General features: G+C 42.5%; 1 protein-coding gene and 1 pseudogene across 2 annotated transcripts in view; one reads left to right on the forward strand and one right to left on the reverse strand.

The window, feature by feature from the left end:
- The window catches only part of SLC41A1 (solute carrier family 41 member 1), a 37,447-nt gene extending 27,408 nt beyond the window's left edge, over positions 1–10,039 (forward strand). Inside the window, exons 10-11 of one of the 2 annotated variants that reach the window (XM_021003077.2) lie at positions 274–447; positions 7,528–10,039. In XM_021003077.2, the coding sequence (XP_020858736.1) occupies positions 274–447; positions 7,528–7,631 (278 nt within the window). In that variant the 3' untranslated portion in view covers positions 7,632–10,039. The remainder of the gene's footprint in view (positions 1–273; positions 448–7,527) is intronic. The other variant, XM_021003074.2, reaches the window with a different exon arrangement.
- Positions 10,040–14,908: 4,869 nt separating this feature from the next.
- LOC110219591 (52 kDa repressor of the inhibitor of the protein kinase pseudogene) lies at positions 14,909–24,612 on the reverse strand (annotated as a pseudogene).
- Positions 24,613–24,635: the final 23 nt, after the last annotated feature.

Here is a 24,635-nt window from a genome sequence, read left to right on the forward strand (position 1 = left end):
TGAGAGGACTGGTTTGTTGCTAGCAGCTGTGAACTTCCCTTAGGGAGCAGGTCCCTGGAGGCACCAGGCAGGAGGAAACGTGTTGTGGCTGGTTAGGTTCCTCTCACTGCCTGGGGATGCCTGAAGACCCGAGGTTGGTGGGGTGGAGATAAAATTGGTGCTAAGTATCTCTGGGTTAGAGAGCTGGATAGCTGATGCTATTGAGGCAAGGGGAATGGGATTGCCCCCTTCTTTTGTGGAGGAACCTCACAGAAAGGTTTCTTGGGTGTCCAGCTTTGTCTCCCCCCTTGTTCCCCAGATGTGAATTCACGCTCAGCCCGGGTCCTTTTCCTCCTCGTGGTGCCTGGACACCTGGTGTTCCTCTACACCATCAGCTGCATGCAGGGTGGACATACCACCCTGACCCTTATCTTCATCATCTTCTACATGACGGCTGCACTGCTCCAGGTACAGGACTGCTGGGGGAGGAGGAGGAAGGGGAGCTTACAGGGAGGGGCAAATCTCAGGACTGCCCCTACTGATCTTGTGCCTTCTTTGGGGGCTGTTCTTCCCAGTGTTAGCGGGGCTAAAGAACTAAGGTAAGAACCGTGCTTTGCCCTCCTAGACTGTGCTTTCTGTACTACTCCCCAGAAGGCCTACACAGACATGGAGGGACACACGCAGACATTCAGACACCCACACACACACACACACACACACACACACACACACATACACATCTACCCCAAGTGGCAGACACCAAGGCAGTGTGTGAGAGATGGAAAAAAGAGAGATAAAAATAACCCAAGTATCCCAACTCCTAGAATTTTTTTTTTCGTTCTCCACTTCCTTTGACCTGGGCTATAAGAATGAGCCCATGGCCCTGTTGGGACCATCTTAGGGAAACTGACCACTTTATACCTCGCTAGGGAGTTGGGCAGCTAGGTGGTACAGAGAAGACCTGAGTTCAAATCCGGCCTCAGACACGTACTGGCTGTGTGGTCCTGGGCAAGTCACTTAACCCCTATTTGATTCAGTTCCTTGACTGTAAAAATGGGGACACACTGGAAAAGGAAATGGCAAACCACTCCAGTACCTTAGCCAAGAAAACCCCATCCATGGGGTCATGCAGAGTTGGACACAACTGAATAACAACAAAAAGGGGAGTGGGGAGAGGGTGCTGATTCCCAGTGGCCCTTGATGCCTTATCCTCCCTGAAGGTGCCTTCCTGGTTACTGGCCCTGTGTTCTTGAGCTGACACAAGTTCCTGGCTGGAATGTGGGAACAGCTGCATTCCCTTCTCCAGGACACAGTCCTCCAGCTTTTCAACCACTTTCTTTATTTGGGTTTCCTCTGCAGCTGCCAAGAAGGGTGTGAGGTTACAGGTGGTTGGCCAGGGACAGCACGGAGGGCTATGCAGAGCAGCAAGACTTCTCTCTGAAGGGAGGGCAACTTCCATGGTCAGGGGACAGGGGCCAAGGGTAAGGGGGCCATGCCTGCCTTAAAACAGATAGCAGCTCTGACTTCCAGTTCCTTTATCTGAGGACCCTGGGGATGAAATTTTCATACCACAGTATTTACAAAGTAAATCTCTCCCTAGTGACTTTATTCGAACCCAGATGTTGAAAACTCACTGAGTTCGTATACTGATGCTTAACTACTTCGAGAATCCAAATGGTAGGCAAAGTCCAGAATACACAAGGGATATAAACCTTGTCAATTAGGTATAGAAAGGGAGAGGAGGCAGGAATGCCAGTCATAGGATTTGTGCACAGAAGCAACCTTCAAGACCATCTAGACCTGGGGCAGCTAAGTGGCACAGTGGATAGAGCACCAGCCCTGAAGTCAGGAGGACCTGAGTTCAAATCCGGCCTCAGACCAAACACTTGACACTTACTAGCTGTGTGACCCTGGGCAAGTCACTTAACCCCAATTGCCTAAAAAACAAACAAACCAAAAAAAGACCATCTAGTCCACCTCCTCATCTTATAGAGAAGGAAACTGAGATGCAGAGGAGGGGAAAGGACTTGACCAAGGTCACACTGTTTAAGCCATCCAGAGCAATAAGCAACCCAAATATAACTTGCTTTTGCACTAATCAGCCATAATTTTGTAGCTATCTTCACTTCCTAATCCTATTTTGCTACAGCAAATGTTAAAAATAAGTTCTCATTTCCTGAGCCCACAGCTGACAGCATGAGGGAAGGAAGCTTGGACTTACCAGATGTTTATGACTCTGAGTAGGAGCAGCTTCGCAAATGGTAATTCACCTGCTGCAGATAGTGAGAATATTGAAAAGTAGGCTGCTCGCGTCCCTCCCTCTCTCCCTGTCTCTTGGAATTCTAGGGAACTCAGTGAGGAAAGGAATGTGAGAGGCTGCCCTGAGAAGGGCCTCTGTCCCCTAGGGGGCAGTCATGCTAAACGACAAATCTAGGTCCTTGTGAATTACAGCAAGAGGGATTTAAGGAAGGGTAAGAGATTTAGGAAGGAGCCTTGCAGCTTACTAGGTCCAGCCCCCTAGTTTTACAGATGAGGAAACTCAGGCTCAGAACAGTGAAATGATTTGCCTAGATAAATAGTGAGTAATGAGGGATTTGAACCCAGGTTCTCTTAACTCCAGCTGCTTTTCTCTGCAGAGAGAAAGAGAAAAATAATAGTAGCTCACAATAATATAGGGCATGTAGGTAGCACAGTAGATAGAGTGCGGGGCCTGGAGTAAGGAAAGCTTATCTTTGTGAGTTCAAATCTGGCCTCAAACACTTACTAGCTCTGTGACCCTGGGCAAGTCACTTAACCCTGTTTGCCTTAGTTTTTTCATCTGTCAAATGAGCTGGAGAAGGAAATGGCAAACCACTCCATTATCTCTGCCAAGAAAACCCCAAATGGGGTCACAGAGAGTCAGACACGACTGAAACAACTGAACAGCAACATCATTTATTTATCTCCTTAAGGTTTGCAACACACTTTACATATTGTCTCATTTGATAATGAAAATAAAAATGTTCAGAGTTTACATCAATCAGAAGTGATCATAGAATGGCAATTCCATCGTCAACCACATTTGAGAGAAAGGGTATCTGTGTCTCTGCCCTATGTCTCTTCTACCTTCTTCTACCTTTAAACACCTGTCCCTCATGTTACCTATTCCTTCTTCCATCTCCAGTCTGGAGAATTGCTTGTTCCCTCTCTGTCGTTCTCCCTGGCACATATCCTACCCATCCTGGTTATTGACCTTCGAGTACCAGCGACAAAGTATGTGAAGTAACGACAGATAAGCTTCCCTTAGTTGATTCCAGAGCAGGCAGGGGCTCCTGAGATCCCAAAGCAGGTAACATGGTGCCAGAAGAGAGGCCCTGGGTTGGAATCCGAGGCTGCCACTTACACTGCTGTGACCTCAGACCAGTCACTCCATCCCTCTTCTGTGAGGTCCCTTCCAGCTCTGAATCTGAGCCTGGAATCCCGTTGAGTCTTCCCTGATTCCAAGTCCGGTGCTCCATCCACTAAGCCACTCCTCCTCTATTGTGCAGGATCACAATTTTACTGAGGAGGAAATGGAGGCCCAGAATGGAAGGTGCCTTACCCCAAAGTTGCATAACTGGTAACTACGGGAGCCTTCACTAAGACCCTACTCTCCTCATTCCAAGTCTAATGCTCTTTCTGCTACCTAAGGGACCTTCTTTGTCTCCCTCAAATGAAAGTTTCCTCTCCCTCCTCGGATTTCTCATAGCACTTTGCCTCGATTTCTCCTTTGCATTTATTTCACTGTCCCTAGCATAGTTTTTTATGTACACGGTTTCCCTTAAGAGATTGTAAGGTCCTTGAAAAGCAGGGTCTTTGTGGTATCTCTCTTTGTATCATCAGTTCCTGGCACAGTGATTTGTACATAATTTGTACGTAGTTTATTGAATGGACTTTCCCTGAACTGCATAAGGCCATGAAAAATCCCTAGAATCCCTGTTAGTCCCAGGACCAGGAGCCCCATAAGAATCATAGTTTTTATCAGACTCCTTATAGAACTGCAAGTGGGTATTGGAGAAATGTCCCACCACCATTGGCTACCCCAGGTGTAAGTATGGAGGCAGAGTACCCCAACTGCGCCTTGCACTGGACAGGAAAAGAAAATACTTAACCTTCTGCGAAGGTTAATTAGGCACCTGCCTTGTGCTAGGAACTAGGGATACAAAACTCTAAGTGAAATAATTCTGACACTCCCTAGGCTGGTAGATGGCGCAGTGGATCGAGTACTGGGCTTAGAATCAGGAAGACTCATCTTCCCAAGTTCAAATCCAGCCTCAGATGCTTACTAGCTGTGAGTCCCTGGGCGAGTTACTTAACCCTGTTTGCCTCAGTTTCCTCATCATCTGTGAAATTGTCTGGAGAAGAAAATGGTAAGCCACTCCAGTATCTTTGCCAAGAAAACCCCAAAATGAGGTCGTGAAGAGTCAGACACGACCAAGCAACTGAACAACAAAGATGTCTCTGGGTTTTCCAGCCTCTGAACCGGATCTCCCAGCTGGAGCAAGGAAAAGAGCTATAGGTCCTCGATTTGCAGGGAACTAAACCGAAAGAGACCTCAAGAGGCTCCTGCTCAGATCCCAGGGTATTAACTGAGGACAAGCATTCAGATGAAAAAGTGGACTCTTTGGAAGATACAGACTCATGTGGAGCAACTTCAGAAATATTCTTGAAGAATGGCTTATGAATATGAAGGAAAAATGAAGAATTATCAGAGGAACAGAAAAGTGATTTTGAAGAAATCCCCTTCCCAAAAGAACCATTCCACCCAAGTACCTGAAAATCAGTAAAAGAAGATTGCCAGAGGGGAAAAAAAAACCATAGGAATATAATGAATAGAGGAGAAACTTACGTGTGACCTCAAGTCTTGTTACCTACCAGAGAGAGTAAAGGAAGGAGACCCCATAAACATGCTATCCATGCCAAAAGCCCCCCAAACAACAAAGTTCATATTGAACATCAGAGAACTCACACTGCAGAAAAACCCCATCAGTAATGAATGTGGGAAAAGCTTTAGATGCAATTCACCGCTTATCCAACATCAGAGAATCCATACTGGAGAAAGACCCTATAAATGTAATGACTGTGGAAAGGACTTCAATTGGAGTTCCCAATGTATTCAGAGAGTTCGTACAGGAGAAAAACCCTATGGATGTCAGGAATATGAGAAATCTTTCAGTCAGTGCCCATCCTTTATTCAACATCAGAAAATTCACATGGGAGAGAAACTCTGTAAGTGCAGTGACTATGGGAAAAATTTCAATCAGAGCTCATTACTTATTTGACATCACAGAACTCTCACTGAGGAGAGAACATATAAGCATCAGGAATGTGAAAAGGCCTTCAGTCAGACCTCCCAGCTTAGTAAGCATCATCGAATTTATTCTAGACAGAAACTTGCAAATATGATGAACATGAAATAGCATGTATTCACAAGTGATTCAATTAAGCAAAGACAATCTTATTCAATTCTACAGTATTTATTAATCATCAGCAATGTGCAAGTCACTGTGGTGAGTGCTAGAAATAAAGGAAGGTACACTAATAATTTTGTTTCAAAGCCTTAGGCAAAATGTGAGAAACTTGAGGAGAAAGAGATAATTTTCATTTGCCTGAGACACAGCTCATACTTTCTGGTTATTTATAATCCAGTGGAAGAGCTAAGAAACAAATACAGATATCTGCAATACAAGGCAGTGTGTTAGAAGTGTCCTGTAAGTGGATTGAATACCATTATCAGAGTGCAAAGTAAGGAGGGATTTTTTTCAGTGAGGTCATCGGGGAAGGGCCCTTAAACTGGGAAACATTTGAGCTAGACCTTGAAGGATGGCCAGAATTTTGTTTTGTGATGATAATAATAGCATCTACCTCCCAGGGTTATTGTGAGGATCAAATAAGATAGTAATTGTAAAGTGCTTAGCACAGTGCCTGGCACAGAGTAGGTGCTATAGAAATGTCGCTATTGTTATTATTGTTACCTGAATTCTGAGGTTTTGTCTGAAGGGTCCTCTTTCAAAATTGCAAATGTAGTTGGTCCCCTCTCCTTGTCTCTTGACCTTGAACAGGAATGTCTTCTCATTCTAGTAACAAGCAAACCCTGTCAGCTGCATGGCAAATACTCCCCCAGAGTCCTCCCTTTTCTCTCTTGTATGATTCCCCCTTTCTCTACCCCTCCTTCTACTGTGAAAGAAGTTACTTATTTATCCTAATTTGTTTCATAATGCTGCTGATTTACTTTGCAATGTAAGCAGGCCTGAAATAAATAAAAATTAAATCTGTTCCCTAGAAAGTTTGGGGTGGGGGGGGCAGGTTATTGTAGAAGTAGAAATGACAAGATTTGGCAGCTGACTGGATATGTGGGGTGAGGATACCAAAGTTACAAACCTGCATAACAGGAAAAATGGTGATGTTTGGATAGAAAGATGGTGAGTTCTGTTTTAGACAGGTTGATTTTGTTTTTTTAGATGCCTATGGAACGTCCACTTCATAGCATCCAATACCTAATTGGTGATGCAGGCCGAGAGCTATATAAATCTTCAGGATATATAAATCTGGGAGTAATCTGTGTAGAAATGATCATTGTATGCATGAGAAAATGATAAAAGCATTGTAGAGAGAGAGAAGAGGGCCCAGGACCAGACCTTCAAGCACACCAGCATTCAGGAGGCATTTTGATCCAACAAAGGAGACTGAAGAGAGTGGCCAGATGAGAGGAGAACAAGTCGAGACTAGTGTCGTGAGGAGACAGTCTTCAGAGGAAGATGGTCAGCAGTGTCAGAGGCTGCAGAGAAGCCAAGAAAGAAGAGGACTGACAAGGGGCCAGTAGATTTGGCAGTTAAGGGATCATTGAGTAATGTTGGAGAGGGCCATTTCAGTTGAGGGATGAGGTTGGGAGCCAGACGGCAAAGGGCTGAGAAGTGAGCGAGAGGCAACAGACATACACTGTTGTTTTGTTTTGTTTTTTTTCCTAAGAGTCTGGCTGAGGAAAGACAAAGGGTGATAGTTTGAGGGAATGATATTATCTACTGAGAACTTTCTAAGGATGGGGGAGATTTGGACGTGTTTGTATGTTGGGAAGAGGGAGGGGTGGTTGTCAGGGTGATTATTTAAGTAATATTCATGTTGATTGATTAACACCTGTTATTTTCTTCCATAACTAAGTCCCAGTACTAAGATCTCTCTTCCATCCTACTTCAGTGACCTAAACAGCTGTTATATCCCAGCACCTTAAATAAAAACTTTGCCATTTTTAATATAAGAGATCTATGACATTTCTATTTTAGACTAGTTCCGGATTGGTGTTGATAACCTTTCTGTCCGGGGTGGTATTTGTAGGGTTGGGAAAAGCGAGTGGGGGTGGGGCAAGGATTGTGGAGAGGCAAAGGATTGGACAAGATGGTCTGTAGCTAAAGATTTTGATGCTCTGAGGCCTGGCCACCTAAGCCCTCCAATTGCAGGCCAGATGGGGTGATCTTTTTTCCCTCCACCTCAAGTGAAAAGTTTCATGCAGCTGGATCTCCCTTCTCTTCCCAGGTGCTGATCCTCTTATACATTGCAGACTGGATGGTGCACTGGATGTGGGGCCGAGGTCTGGACCCAGACAACTTCTCCATCCCGTACTTGACAGCCTTGGGTGACCTGCTAGGCACTGGACTCCTGGCCCTCAGCTTCCATGTTCTCTGGCTCATCGGGGACCGAGACACAGATGTCGGGGACTAGCTTCCACCCTTCCACCCTCATTGCCTTGTATTTGATTGTATTTTTGTTTTCTCTCCATCCTCCTTTCTAGGACTTCACTTTGATATTGAATTCTCATTATTTTCAATGGGAATTTTTAATACGTCGAGCCACGTTTGTACAGTGAGCATTTAGGAAGGCTAGATTGACTGAGTTAAACAGTATGAGTCAATTTTGAGACAATCACCAAGTGCAATTTCATGGTGGGTGCCTCCAACCAGGACGGGGGACATCTTTCTGGAAAATAGGGACAGGGAGTCCAACCTCAGTAATCTACGTGTTTGACTAATAGGGGAGCTCTGTGTGGGTGGGCTCTGGCTTTTTTGGTTGACTAGTGGGGATAATAAAATCATCCCCTTATTTCCTTGAAGATGGATCATAAAGAAAGGAGCTAAGCCGAGGGACAGCTGGTCCCTAGCCCTCTTTTCTGCTTCTGAAATCTGCTCCCCCCCAAAGAGAGTGAAGTGGGTTAACTGTTCCCATTCTGGTATGTCCCTCACCCCATAACTGTTAGGTACCACCGGTAAGCTATCCCACTGTTCTCCAATTGCCTGACACTCCCTGGAAGAAGCAGATAGTGGCTTGGTCACCCTTTGCCAGCCACAAATTCTTCCAGTCATTCAAATACTGATACCCACATCCTCTCAGGGCTCAAACAACAGGCTGCATGTCTCTTCCTCTCTCCTCCCTGTCCATTCTACCCACTCCTTATCCGTGTTTGAGCATGCCCTGCCCCCTGAGTGAACCAAGGGGCTGAATCTATGATGGGAGAGTTTCGGGGAGAAAGTTCTACTTCCCCCTCTGTGCTTAAAATCACATGGGGTCAACTAAGGCTCTGTGGTTTCCTGAGCAGCACTTCCCCTTACCCCTCCCTACTCCCCACCATCACTTTCCTTCTCCTCAGCTTCTGTCTCGGAGCATTCCTTCATTCATTTATCGAACAAATAGTGAGTACTCACTATGTACAAAGGCTGGAAGAACAGTCTCCTCCCAGACCAGCCTCCTCCCCCCCCCCCCGGAAGCTGATTTTTTTTCCCCCACATCATCATCTAAAGCCTTGCTACCCAAAGCCTTGCCTCACCACTTCCTTTGGTCTCATAGACAGAACCTGCCTTTGAACTTGGCAGTGAGAGAGGGCTTCTTGAACCTGAGTTTCGCCAAACTTAATTTAGCCTTCCCTTTTTTTCTGTGTTTTGGCTCCTACCTCTTCCCAGCCCTGGCAGCAGCCAAGGTGCTTGACCTGCTTCCTCTGTCAGGGTTGTTGGCTTTTCTCCCAGGTGGATGCCTACTGCAGCCAGCATGAGCCTAATTGCCCTTCCTCACACTTCTATCCCTTGACTCCTAGGATCCTGTCCACTGGGCATCCAAGAGAATCCAGAATCAGTAGTCTGGCCCTCACCCAGTTGCTGGTTTTCTCTGGAAGGAAACTGGGGTTCTCAGCATCTCCACCATGTATTGCTCTGGGCCAGATCAGGAATCCAGGGAAAACTGAACGCATAAGACTCATGCATGGATGGATCTGGGCATTTGGATGCAGGTGTTGCTCAACTTCTTTGCTGTAGGGCCTCCCCACAAAATCTTCCTTCTTAGCCAAGAGGTTGGAGGGTAAAGGAGACCAGCCTCATCTCCACTCCCAACTTCTCCTACCCCCGTCTCCTGGATTGTTCTCCTAGGGGCTGCTTAGACAGGCACCTCCTCTCTTATTGATACCACTTTCATCACTGGGACCTTCCACCGAATTTTCTGGAGCAAGCCCCTCCCCTTTATTGCCAATCACTCATTCTAGAATCATAATCCTAGTAGGAAATGACTTCCATGGTCCTCTGTCTACCCTGGGCTGTGTCTAGCAAACTTGGACTTGTCTTCTCTGCTTCCCCTGCCTGACCCCCTCCTACTATCTTCACCTGTCTTCTCTGCACAAACAGCAAAACAAACCCCCTCCAGAGGTCGTCCTTCATCTAGCTTCCCAGTTTGGCCAACTTGACCAATTCATCTTTCCCTCATCCACAGTGTCCTGTTTGGGCCGGCGAATGGACCGTCCTCCCTCTTAGGTCCTGGGTATGTGGCCTCCTGTAAGAGGGGAAGAAAGACTGTGGAGTGAGAATGCAAACGCATCAAAAGTTCCTTTCCCCAACTGTGCATGTGCTTTAGACTTGGCTGCAAGGAGCAATGTTGGTTTACTCTTGTATTCTTAAAAAGTTCCAGAATTGTGTCTTAAGAGAATTATTTATAGTTGCTATAACTGAATTGTCAAATGTCAACTTAACTGATAAATTATATTTGGTAAAATAAAGAGGACATTTATTTAGGTTGTGGGTGATTACTTGTGTCTGAATAGAGAGGACTTTTGTTCTGAGTAGGAAAGAGACAAAACCAACATCATTCAGTACCCTGTACTGGGAGTAAAATCTCAGACATAAACCAGTCATTCAGTGAGAGCCTGCACTGCTAACACAGAGAGCAACGAAGAATTGTTTTCCCCATTTTACAAATGAGGAAAAATATCCAGAAAAGTTTAGTGACTTGTCTACAGTCACACAGTGGAAAAATGTCAAGGTTGAGACTTGAATGCAAGTCTTCACAAGCATAATGCTCTTGGTAATGTAAACCAACAAGAGATTTGTTGTTACCTAATGTTCAAAGGGCAGTAGGGATTCAAAAAAGTGTGAGACAAGATCTTTATCCTCCCAGGGCTTATGATCTAGTTGAGGCAGGAGGTACACTGTGCCCAATAAGGTAAATGGCCTGAGCCCCAAATCTGTTTCTGCAAGGCCCAGTTATTAGTGAAATATGCCCACGTTAGCACTGTGACATCACCATGTCTCTCTGATGAGACTTTTAGGAAAGACCATAACTGGTTGATGTGATATGTTTAGAGCTCTCCTAAAGCTATTAACTGTCATACCCTGTATATAGAGCTATCAACCCTGCTTTTTAGGAGATGGAAATCTGAGAGTCAGAAGCTAGCACTTAGGAGTTAAGTGATTTGTCCCAAAGAAACACCCCAAGGAGCAAATCCATAATGGCAGAGCAGAGATGAGAACCAGGGTCTTCTGACAGTGGGCTGTTCTTGCCATAGAAGTATAAGGAGTGGAATGAGAGTTGTCACCATCTACTGTGGAAGAAGGAAACCACCTCCTGAGTTAGGAGGGGGAAGGCTGGTACTTTCCCAGTGGTATTTCTCCTGCCTCTGAGGACAGAAGAAATAATTTTTATCTGGCTTTTCCCACTCCACAACTCCTAGCTAAATAGATAGCCAATCTCTCTTTTTACAGGGTCATAGCAGGCTGCCTGACTCCTCAGGCATATACCCCTATAACCCGAGAAGCCATCTCCTCCCTAAATCCAAGTACATCAGTGTACTCATTTATTTTAAAACACCACCATTTGTTATCTTGGAGAGATGGGGTGCTCACTGTTCCTTCAGATTAAAGGTTTCTCCTCTTTGACTGTCCTGAGTCTCAGAAACTTAAGTCGAGAAGCAATCCTGCTCCTAGAAATTCTCCCCATTTTCTCTGCAGTGGGGGGGGGGGAAGTATTGTTTGGTGAGAATGAAGCAATGGATTAGGAATCAGGAGACCTACCCTTCTGCTGATTTTTTTTTTTTAGGCAATGGGGTTAAGTGACTTTCCCAGGGTCACACAGCTAGTTAAGTGTTATGTGTCCAAGGCTGGATTTGAAGTCAGGTCCTCCTGAATCTAGGGCCGGTGCCGTATCCACTGCGCCACCTAGCTGCCCCCCTTCTGCTGACTTTCAATTTGACGTTGGTCACGTCAACGCACCTGTCTGGACCTCAGTTTCCTCATCTGTGAGATAAGGATGAGATTTCCTGCTCCTACTGACCTCTTAACATGCTGTACACTAGAGATGTCAAACGTAAGACCCCTCACGCGGCCCACAACACTGTTAAGTGCTGTCCAAACCCGATCAAAATGTAATTGGGAAATGTTTTATAAAAATAAATGAAAATGCAATGAAACAGATAGTATTACATTTTAAAAACTAAGTCAATATGTGGCCCACAGGGATCCTTATGGACAGGTCAGTGGCCCCCATTTCTATTTGAGTTTAACATGGTTGCTAGACATGATTAAATTGGTAAAGAGACCCATTCTGTCCAAAGAAGGCTCCACAAATTATAGATGGGAGAGATAACAGTGGTATTGGCCATGTTGAGATGGCAGGAAAAGGCTGGTGTACCTGAGACAAGGTATAAAAATTGCAACCCCTTTCTGTCTCCTGGAACTGAATCTTCACATTCTCTGAAGAGTCAGATTTTCTGACATTGAAAACAGCAGCATTTATAGGAAGTGATAGTTAATGAGTAGCAACCTCAGAGCCACTAAGACCCAGGTTTGGGTCCTGCCCCTGACTCACACTAGCTGTGTGAGCTTACACTTGATTTCTAACTGCCCTGCACAACTCTTGAGGATGCCAAGATGCCAGGCTGCACTGGTAAAGAGAATTTCATCACCCAAGAGTTCCTGTACTAAAGAAGTCACAGATCCTGTCACTACTGCCATCTGTTAATAGCTCCCCTTGTGACCTTTTGATAGTGTCATGAATAAAAAGACAGACACACACAGAGACACAGAGAGAGAGAGAGAGAGAGAGAGAGAGAGAGAGAGAGAGAGAGAGAGAGAGAGAGAGAGAGGAGAGAGAGAGATCCCAGTGCAAGGAAGTAATTTTTATTTGACAGGTGTCACTAAGACTGGGTAGGCTGAGGATAAGGCTCTGGAAATGTATATCTTATTCAAAAATGGGTGGGGGGGTGGGGTTACCAAGTATCACTGTATATTAAGAAGTGATACCCATGAGGAAATACAGGAGCTACAGGGGTAATCATAGTGGAGAATGTTTAAACGAACAGCATCAGAGACAGAAATAGAATTCATGTGATCTTTGGCATGTTCTAGAGAACACCTGGAAATAGTGAGTTAAGGAATGAGATTTCCCATACCCATTATGGAGTTATGTCAGTGCTGGGGTACTACAATTAGGCAGTCATAGTGCTGTCTCTCTGCCCAAAACAAAGAAGCTAATAGTTCCCTGACATGTCTTAATGACAATTTCTTCTTTAAAAGATGAAAGGAAGGACAGCTAGGTGGCGCAGTGTATATAGAGCACCGGCCCTGAAGTCTGGAGGACTTGAGTTCAAATCTAGCCTCAGACCAGATACTTGACACTTACTAGCTGTGTGACCCCGGGCAAGTCACGTAACCCCAATTGCCAAGAAAGAGAGAAAGAAAGAAAGAAAGAGAGAGAGAGAGAGAGAGAGAGAGAGAGAGAGAGAGAGAGAGAGAGAGAGAGAGAGAGAAAGAAAAGAAATAACAAGAGTCATTTCCAAGAACTTCAGGGTTGGAAGGGCATTCAGAGACCATCTAATCTTATCTCCTCTCCAGTTTCTTCATCTGTAAAGAGAGAATAATAATAACACCTACCTCCCCCCAAGTTGTGAAGATCAAGTAAGATAATATATGTAAAGCACTTTTCAAACCTTAAAGCACTATATACATGCTGGTTATTATTATCATTAATATTATTATTGTTAGTTCCTACTATGCTGCACAAGAATCCATCAACAATATATGTGTTGTCCCAGGCTTTGCTTGAAGATCTCTGGTGAGGAAGGACCCCTTTCTAAGGTAATCCATCCCACTCTGGGATATCTGGTAGTTGGAACCCCCTCAGACTCAAATTCACTTCTCTGTAACTCCCACGCATCCTTACTAATCTGCCCTTTAGGACCAAGCAGAACAGGCTAATCCTTCCACATGACGTCTCTTCAAATACTTGAAGACAGCAATCATGTTCCCTCTAAGGAAAAACATCCTCAGTCCCTGTAATTGATCCTCATAAAGCACAAACTCCATGCCCTTCACCATTCTGGTGATGCTTCCAAGCTTATCATTCATTGTCCTTCCCAAAATACAACACTCAGAAATGACCATAGTACTTTAGATGTCATCTGACCAGAGCACAGTACAATGGAATGATCCCCTCCCTAGACTTTAATATTAGCACTTCCTGTAAAAAAATTTTTTTAAAGGATTTCTTTTGTTTTTACATTACTTTCATTTCAAAACATATCCCTCCCCTTTACCCAGTGGACCATCTTTTGTAACAAAGAATAAAAAAGAAGGGGAGGGGAAGAGAGAAAAATCAATAAAACTAACCAATACATCAACCCAGTATGGCACCTGGAGTACCCCCACATCTGCAAAGAAGGGAAGGAGGTACATTTTCTCATCTCTTCTTTGGGGACGAGCTTAGTCAATGAATGTCTGTCTTAATGAAGCCTAAGATCACATTAGGTTCTTTGGTGGCCATATCACACAATGGACTCATTCTGAGTTTGTAGTGCACCAAAATCTACAGAACTTTTGGGGATAAATTTCTTTCTAGCCATGCCTTCCCCACCTTGTACTTTTCAAGTTGATTCTTTGAACCCAGATGTTAAATTTTCATTTCTCAGATTTTAGTATGATATTCTAGCTTGCAGAAGTCTTTTTGGATTCTGCACCATCCTATATGATAGCTGTCCCTTTCAGCTTTGTGTCATCTCCAAATTTGATAAGCTTGCCATCTACATATCTTAATCGAACTTGTAGTATGGATCTAATTCTTACCAACAAAGTTGGTTGCTACAGTGGAAATAATAGGAACCCTGGATATAAGTTATCATGCCATCTTAGAATCTGTGATCTAAAGAGAGAGGAAAGTATAGGCTGACACATACTGTAGATTTGGGGAAAGCAGCAAGCAGCCTTCAAAGCATTAATAGGAAGTATACATAAATTCTCACAGCCTAAAATTCTACCGGGAAAATCAATCTAGAAGATGAGAAGCTCTCAAGAAATGAAATTCTAAAGATACAAAAACAGACAATTACAAAAAGAATGGAAAAAGAGAGTTGTCTAAAGATACTTCTTTAGATACACAGGGAATGAATCAATGAAGAAAATATTCAAAAAGAAATGGTAGACTGGGGGAAAATATTTGCATCAATATCACTGATGAAAGTCTAATATATCCAAAACATACATGAAATTGACACATATAAGACCAAGAGCCATTCTCCAGGACATAAATGGTCAAAAGATATGAACAAGTTTTTTTTAATTAATTTTATTAATTTTTTTATTAATTTATTTTGATTTATCAACAATCACTTCCATAAGCTTTTGAGTTTTCAATTTTTCCCCCCTCACCCCCTCCCCAAGATGGCACACAATCTGATATAGGCTATACATATACATTCCTATTAAACATTTTCACATTAGTGATGTTGTGAGTAAGAATTAGAACCAAACAGGATGAACCACCAGAAAGAGGAAACAAAACACAACAGAAGAAAAAAAAAAGAGCAAACAGTATGCTTCAATCTGCATTCAAACTCCATAGTTCTTTCTTTGGATGTGGATAGCACTTTCCATCATGAGGCCTTCAGAGATGTATGAACAGTTTTTAAAAGAAGATTTGCAAACTATAAATGACCTCATGAAAAACCTGCTCCAAATATCTAATTGTAAGAGAAGTACAAATTAAAACAATTGAGGATTTTACTTTATTTCATTCAACTTTTCGTAAAAATAAAAACGGAAACAGTTGATGCTGGTGAAACTGTGGGAAGAAAGGTACACACTCTAATTGGTGGATCTGTGGAATGGTTCAACTATTCTGACTTTCAATTTGGAATTATGCAAGAAAAGTAATTAAACTGGCTCATATCCTTTGACCCAACAATTCCTCTACTAGGCAATATATCCTTAAGGAGTACATATTATTTTTTAAAGAAAATCCACATTTTATTTAGAATAAAATAAACTATACAAAAATTGTTTTTCTCACCAAAAATAACAGTAATATTTTCCTCTTTACTCAATCCTAGATAAACCACAAAATCCTAATTTGCAAGTTCTCCAGGCTAGGTTTACAAGTCAAGATGAGGCAAGGAAAAAGGCAGAATAAACACAAACAAGATCAGTTTTGGGGTTTTTTTTTTTATGTTTGTGAGATTGGCTTCCAGTTCATAGAACAGAATGTTTGATGTATACTTGTGAAAAGTTCATAAAACAGTTATTGTGGAGCCCCAACAGAGGAATGTAAACCACAACAATCATTCATTTATGACGAACAACATTGGCTCTGTCACTTAAATGTTAAGTGGACTCATTCATTTACATTCACTTGATGAAGTCAGAGTCAACATGAAAATGTGTATGAGGTCATGGTTTGAGATAAACTCTTCTCTAATATATCTTTTTACTGTCAATGTTACCACATTTTTAAAAAAAACACATAGGAGTCAGTGGTCAGTAGTGAGCTTCATTTTAACTAAAAATTTTCCCCACTTCTCCTCCCAATACTTTTTTTTTTAACAATAACTAAGAAATCCAAAACCTGGTAGTTGGATCCCTGGTAATCACAAATTTTATGTACAGAATGAAGTTAACTAAAAATATAGCCAGAGCGGTAACTACCAGCAGAAATCACAAAGAAATGCAATGTTGTATTTCTACATTTTGGAAAGTCAATTTTCAAAGAATTTCAGTTCATAGAACAGCAGTTTAGCATAGATATTAACAGTGGCTAACGTATCCAAATGGGGACCCAAAGACAAACATCTTCAATGATTAAGTGGCCTGTCAATAATCTCAGGACTTCTCTCTCAATCTCCAATATGTAAATTCAGGGAGAAAACCCATTTTGTTCAATTTCCTTAAGTATTTTCAGTTATCTCTGAATTACTTGTGGGAAGAACTTCTTCTTGGAGGTCCAATTTACTTGTGTAGAGTTTGATGTAAGTATCCACCACTAAATCTAAGTCATGTTTTATATCAAAGTTTATGTTAAGCAAAGCCAAGTTACTCGATCGGTGAGCTGTCAAAGTATCCCTCAGGTATACCTTAAGATGTTTTTGACCATTTTCATACCTCTCATTCTCAACCTTCATCACTGGGAGTATGCAGAGGGCTTTAAGCAATGCATAAACATTAGGAAAAAATTTGATGTCTGGCAGATGCAGGGCTTCATAAATTGGTGCTGGAAGCTCGATATCTTTTTCTCTGTGTTTCCATTTGATTCTCCAACAATGGAGTTCTACAGAAAGAGTGTCTGGATCAGGAAGGTCACTTTTGTACATATCAGCATGGTGTTCCTCTGATATATTAAATTTCAGCTGTCCCATGACAGAGGGTACTAAAGACAAACATTTCAGTGCTTTGAGGTGCTGTTCAGCGAAGATATCCTTTAGCCCTTGAATGATGTGCTCCACAGTTGGGACACTAAGTACCTCTTTATAGTAGCTTTCAGACGTCACTGCAGGTTCCAGGTTAGCTTGCCGAGACCTGTGAAATTTTCCAGGAAATTTAATTTCTGTATCTAGCTTAGTCACCAAATTTGTGGCTTCCTCAATTCAACCAAAATTCATGATAAAATTCAATATTTTCCATCACTTCATTTAAAGAATGTAACACTGCTGTCAAACTGCTGGCTGCAAAGAAGACATCAGAGGTCTGACCCTGGAGGTTCTTCCCAAAGGCTCTTGTAAAAGACAGTAAGTTTTTTAGAACCACAACAGTAACAGTGAAATCAAAATCTACTAATGCACTACCAAGTACAAATGCTTGGCTGGCAATAAAGTTATCCCATCTAACAGTTGTGTCGCTGTTTATATTAGGGAGTACATATTCTAATGGAGGAGACTACATACTAGATAAATACAAAGTATAAAGAAGGTAATCTCAGAGAGAAAGGCAGTAGCAGCTGAGGAGACTGGGAAAGACCAATCCTGCCCTCAAGGAGCTTCCATTCTAATTGGGAGAGACACATTTTTTTTAACATTATTTTAAAAGAATAGTGAATATCTAAAAAAGAAAGCATTGATTAACTAAGAACTAACATGGATTCCTCAGGAGTGGGCAATGTCAGACTAACCTAATTGCCCTTTTTTACATAGTCACTACACTGGCAGTTCAGGGAAATACTAGGAGTATGGTCTACCTAGATTTTTTTTGGTTTTTTTTTAAATAAATTTTCATTGCTATATTTTGCTTTCATACCACCATTTCTCAATACATCCTTCTCTACTCCCCTAAGCCATCCCAGCCCTCGTAACAAAGAATTTTTCAATAGGAAAAGAAAAGTAATTCAGCAAAGTTAACCAACACATCAACCATGTCTGACGACATATAAAATATTCCATATCCATAGTCTCCACCTCTTCAAAAAAGAGAGGGAGGTACATTGTTTTTTCCATTTCTGCTCTGGGGCAAAGCTTAGTTGCTATATTTGCATGATATTCAGGTTGATTAATTGGGTATTCTTTCCATTTCCATTATTGTAGTTGTTGTACATATTGGTTTGCCAGTTGGGCTTTCTTCACTTTGCATCAATTAATATAAGTTTTCCCATGCTTCTTGCAATACTTCATATTAATGATTTCTTAGACTAAAGTAATAGTCCATTTCATTCATGTTTACCTGGATCTTGGCAAAGCATTTTTTTTTACAAAGCCTTTCATGTTGTTTTTATGGAAAAGAGGGGACTTTTATGGGAAAATGGGTGCTGTATGATATACGGTTAAGTGACTATAAACTGGATGAAGAGCTGGGCCCGTTAATGGTATAGTGTTCTAGAGATTCATGCTTGGCACCATGTGGATAATAGTGGTACAATGGAAAGAACATCAGATTCAGAGTCAGAGGGTCTGGGTTCAAATCTTAGCTTTGTCATTTAATATCATGTAACTTTGGACAAGTCATTTAACATCTCTGGGCTTCGGTTTCCCCATCTTTAAAATAAGCAGATTGGATCAGATGACCTCTAGGGCTCCTTCTAGCTCTAAATATATTACGTAATTGTAAATTGTAAACGTAATTATGGTTTTTATCACTGATTTAGACAAAGGCACAGAGAGCTTATTTTGGGCCTGAAGTACAAAGACCAAATTGTGCACCCCAGACCCTAACCTAAAGGTGTGCTTGAAAAACAGAAGCATATTTGTATACTGTAGATTTTCCCTACATCCTACAGCTTTTCCTTTCCCAAGGTAAATGACTCATTTCTCACACTCATATTAAGGCTCTGTGCTGGATGACCTATAAGGTCCCTCATTCTTCAGTGATGTGCACTAGGCCTGCCCTATTCCCACACTGACCACAGCCAGTAAAATATACAGGCTAGGCTTGGCCTAGGCACTACCACATTCAACTGCAGGCCTAGGCTCATTCCTGGTTTTTTCCTGTCACTTGGCTTGAGGCATTAGTCAGGAGAGAAGTTCTTGGCTAAAAGCCCTATGAATCTGCCGGCCTCTCTCTCAGGAAGCTTGCTTGGGCATCTTGCTGGAAACTGCATAACTAGGCCCCTGATACTCAACCAAGCTTCCTTCCCCGCCCCCAAAGCCCCACATATCCCAGGGCTTGGCTACCAGCACTTAGAAGGGCCTGAGTCAGCCTGGTTCTGCTCTGGTGCCCTCATTCCTTGCTCCTACCCCTGGCCAAAGCTGCAAGACTGGCTACTGGAAAGCCACAAGGCCCCTTGTCAATCATTTCTAAAAGAGGGTCTGTTTTGTATTCAGTACTTCACTGAAGGAATGGAATAAGGGTAGGGTGGGAAGGATAAGTACAAAGGGACTTCCTGAAACCATATCCTGATCCCTAGGGGAGTCAATACACTCAGGTTTAGAACTCTGTCCAAACATTTATCTGGCAGAGATACGACTGTGGTCCAGACAGATAATGGAGGAAAAATCAAGAAGCTGGCTAGAATTAATGAAAAACTAATTGGTGAGTGAGTACAAACTCACCTGAACTATCTAATTGCCCCCAGACCACACTTGCTCTATATTCCATTGACCCAGGACATCCGACATGCTGGGGGCAACTCTCCTCCACATCCTTCCACCTCTTCCTCTAGGAATGGTAATCAAATCAATACAACCATCAATTCTGGAAGGGAACTCTCAATTGACTGCCCTATGGCTATCTACACTATCCCTGTGATTCCCCAAAATATTTGACTTGCCCAGGGGCACAGAGGTAGTAGGTATATCTGTTTGTATTTGAACTCAGGTCTTCCTGACCCAAGTCCATCACTCAATCTGCTGCACCACCTCACTGCCCCTGGTGAAAGAAGAGGAAGAACTTTAACATATTGAGTAGATACTCGGATGGATTAACTGAAAGGCAAAGCAAGAATTCACTGGATGAGGAACCCTAAGGGATTCATTTTGCACTGGTGAAGGGAGTATTCACACTAATGAAATTATGGATATACAGAAGTATAACATCAACCGTAGGCTCACTCCAACTCTCACTTGCCCTGGAAAGTCAAATTTCCAAAGGGACAACTGCTACCTCAGGTTCTAGTGGTAACTCTTATACTTGGTACTTTTTAACACTTAGTCTTCACACCACAGCTCACAAGGTCCTACTGACGTACTTTACCAGTAACAATTAGCAATTATAGGGAGAAAATTTAGAACTCAAAATCTTATAGAAGTAAATGTTGAAAGCTAAAAACAGACAAATAAAATTTAAAAAAAATTAGCAAGTATATTCAATTAGCCCTTAGAAAAGGAATTTACTCAAATGTCTTGCAAGAATAGTAGATACAAAGGTCTCCCAACATCTGGGGCATATTCCACAAATACCCACAGAATCCTTGGGAAGAAGAATAGGAACAAATTTACAATGGTAGCAAGGCACATGCATAGGGAATATATGTGGGCAGGGTAACTCACAATTATGGAGCTGCAGGGCCATGCTGATCTTTCTCTCTTCAAAGAGTGCTCACAGTGTTTGCTGTGGAATACAGTATTGGAAAGGGACAAGTGACTCATCTGAGCCTGTTCCTCACAGGGCATAGCATCTCTGCAGGATGAGTCTATCTGCTGCTGGGCTGAGCCAGAAAGGTCTCCCCACTCCTGGGCTGGCTCCTTACTGGTGTGACATCAGTGGTAAGTCAATTCCCTGGACTCCACAGACCCACTCTTTGAGAGGGAGGTATAATATCCAACACATCCAGGCTCAGGCTCAGCTGGAGTGCTACTGTGTTCTTCCAGAAAGGTCAGAAATTCTTCGTGTAGGATTGTCAGAAGCCGTGCCAGTTCTGTTTCCTCAGGGCCTCAGCACTGATGTTGGTCACCTTCCAGGCAGGCGGTGAAAGACAGACAGCTCTTCATCTTCTTGACCATTCTTCCTGAGTCAGGGCTGGTGAGGGACCTCATCCTAACTTACAGTGATCATGCCAGAACATTTCTCTGACACCTATCCAGTCTTACATAAATGAGTGGCTGAAAACAAAGGTGGTCTATTGGAGAAGAGTGTCTGTTGGAAAAAAGACAAAGTACATTGTCTCTGCTACTCTTTTCTTTTTTTTTCTTGGCCAGGCAACTAGGGTTAAGTGACTTGCCCAGGGTCACATAGCTAGTGTCAAGTGTCTGGTCTGAGACCAGATTTGAACTCAGGTCCTCCTGACTCCAGGGCTGGCGCTCTATCCCTTGCGCCACCTAGCCACCTCTTCTCCTACTCTTTTCTTATGCAATGGAGCCATTCAAAGTCTCAGACCCATATGTTTGATTGATAACTAAAAGGGCATCATGCAAATATTTCTTTTTTTCAATAATTAAAAATGTTTATTGTTATTCTGAATTTGGCAAACACTCATACATGTGACTATTTCCATCTACAAAGATAAATTTTTTTTATTTTTAAATTTTTTTTCTTTAGGCAATTGGAGTTAAGTGACTTGCCCAGGGTCACACAGCTAGTAAGTGTCAAGTGTTTGGTCTGAGGCCAGATTTGAACTCAGGTCCTCCTGACTTCAGGGCCGTGCTCTATCTGCTGCGCCACCTAGCTGCCCCGATAAATATTTTTTAAAAAAGATTTGTAAGGGAAACCACCTAACCCTTCTTTTCATTGGCCCTATGTTTATCCTTTATGATCCTCAATTCTGCTCAAACCTAAAGGGAACATACTCCCACCAGAGTAACGAGAGTTAGATGGAAAGGAAATTATGAATTCAGTTTGGGACACGTTGAGTCTGATTTTATAGCAGAATATTCAAATGGAGATATCCCATAGCGAGTTGGAGATATACAACTTGGAGATTTATATTTAATAATAAGACTATCTCAAAAAACCTATTATTTCATGGCTGTGGGAACTCCTTCTACTGATGATCACAACCCATCCATAACTGAGTCTTGGAGAGTCCCTCGAGCTTCAGAGAGGTTAAGGGACTTGTTCATGTTCCTATAGGTAGCAAAAATCAGGGGTTCAATTTGAATCTAAATCTTGCTGTCACTGCTCTCTCAATAATGCCACAGGGCATCTCAACAACAACAGTTCACATAGAGGTGACCATTGAAGCCATGGGACTAGTTCAGTGCTCTAAGGAAAAAATGTACAGAAAGAACATATGGATCATAGGACTGTGGGGACATTCATAGTCAGGAGGAAGGATAAGCAAGAGGAAATGATAAAAAAAAAAAAAAAGGAACAATTAGAATGCAGAAAGTATAGAGTCATGGAAGGAAGAGGAAAAGGTTTCCAGGGGGGAATGATCAATGCCATCAAATATCCAAGAAAGGTCAAGGAGAATGAGAGCTGAGAAAAGGCCATTTGAAAGGGAGGTAGATGAGATAGCCTGTCTAATTTTGGTAGTTGACTCAGGGCAGACTTACCCAGGGTAAATAGTAATTTAGGCCAAGTAGGCCAGAGAAAACAATGATTATCTTAGAGTTAGTATAACCATGGCTTTTGGGCTTGCATCCTCCAAGCAGAATCCACTCAAAGTTCCCAAGGATGCTACTACTCTTTTTTCTTCTGGAAAAATGTATAAAAAGAACAGATTATTTCACATGCTACCAAACAAATGTCCTATTTCCTGTGGGGCCTTGGGGTGGGTGAATATAGCAGGGTGTAGGAAAGGTAGTCAGAAGCTTCTGCTGGCTGATAAAATAAATATATTAGTGTTGCAAATGAGGGTAGAATATGATGATGAATGACCAATACCAGCATCACAACCCCCCTTCCTGCTGCCAATGCCTTCCCCTTTCATATTACCTTCCATCTACTTTGTATTTATCATGCATATACCTAGCTATGTACATCTTGTTTCTCTCATTAGACTGAGAGCTCCTTGAGGGCAGGATCTGTTTATGTATCTCTTTAAAGGCCAACGCCTCCCACTGCATCCAGGGCTATCTCCCATCATCCTGATCTTGCCACTGGACCCTGATGACTTTGGAGGAGAAAGTGAGGCTGGTGACTTTGCACAGCCCTGCCTCATTTAAATCCAATTCACTCGCATGTCATGGCATCACCTCCCTGACATCATGATTGAGAACGAAGGACAAACGACCCCCAGCACTTAGCACAGTGACTCACACACAGTGCGTAATACATGTTGGTTGACTCACTGCCTGGATTTCTTCTGAAAATGAATTACGATCATGAATTGTGAATTACATTATGAATTACATGAATGAATTATGATTAGAAACATCATTTGCCATTGGTCTGTATTGGTACGCCTTGTGTTTCTTATCACTCATATCTTATGGGTTAGTCCATTCAAGGGCTGGAATCTCAGGATAAGCTTCCCCTCTCCTGCCTAACACTGACATCAGATTTTTTTTTTTAACGAGGCAATTGGGGTTAAGTGACTTGCCCAGGGTCACACAGCTAAATGTATCAAGTGTCTGGTCTGAGATCAAATTTGAACTCAAGTCCTCCTGACTTCGGAGAAGTGTTCTATCTACTGCGCCACCTAACTGCTCCCTTGGACATCAGATTTAAAGAACTTTCTGAAATGAACTCTCTGACAAGGGACTCTCCAAGTAAGTAATAGAATACCATACAAATAATAGAATACAATTCAATTCAGCAAAGATTTTTGTCTGTACCTTGCAGTCTTAGCTTAGAAGTTTGTTCTGGCCATTGAGAAATTAAGTCACCCATGGTCACACAAGTAGGTCTTCATGCCTCTAAGACCAGCCCAGAGTATCTGCTATATACACAACGTAGTCATATTTTACAGTTGAAGAAATCAAGGCTCACAAGGTCAACTGACTTATCCATAATCCCCTGACTAGTGATTATCAAAGCCAAGACTTCAACATAGACCTTTTGACTCCAGGTTCAGTGGTTTTTCCACTCAGGCTGTCTCTTAAAGAGGTTCTCAGACTTCTGGGATGGGCAGAAGTATGTCTGGTCCTGACCATGAGAAGTTTGTCAAAGCACTTTCCAGCCCAAGGATACAGACCTGTGGTTTCATTAGAATAGAGAACTTGGGGGTGAAGAAACTCCAGACACCAGCGCTGGTAGGCACCTTCTCTGCAATGAAAGACACAGAGCAAGGGTTCTTAACATTTTTGTGTCAGTCTGGTGCAACCCTACGGACTTCTCAGAATAACATTTGTTGCCTATATTCATAATTGAAGGAAATGGTAAATTTTGGTTGAGTTCAGTGAAAATAAAGATGCAATTTTTTCCCCATCCAAGTTTACAGACCCACTGAAGCCCTAGTTAAAAACTTCTGTCTTAGGCAATTGCCTAGACACTAGACAAACAGAGCCCAGAGAAGTTAAATGACTCCTGCAGTCGCTGGTTTATTTCTCACCTAGAGCTCACTCAAACAGAGATCTTTCTGGTTTTGAAATCTGCACTTTCTTCACTTAAGCCAAGCTACTTTGAACTTCCAGTCCAAACACTAGAATTCAATTTTGAACAAACGCTGGTGTTCCCGAAGCAGCACGGTGTAGTAATTTAGTGACCCAGGCCCTATGAAACTTTCAAACACAATGACTACATTTCCCAAGAGGCCATTCGTACCAGAGTCCCCCTGCTGTTTACTTTCTATGCCACGAGGCATGCTGGGAAATGTAGTCCTGCGAG

This window comes from Phascolarctos cinereus, unplaced genomic scaffold, assembly GCF_003287225.1.
Source record: "Phascolarctos cinereus isolate Bilbo 61053 unplaced genomic scaffold, phaCin_HiC Scaffold_5;HRSCAF=322, whole genome shotgun sequence".
NCBI classification, from domain to species: domain Eukaryota; kingdom Metazoa; phylum Chordata; class Mammalia; order Diprotodontia; family Phascolarctidae; genus Phascolarctos; species Phascolarctos cinereus.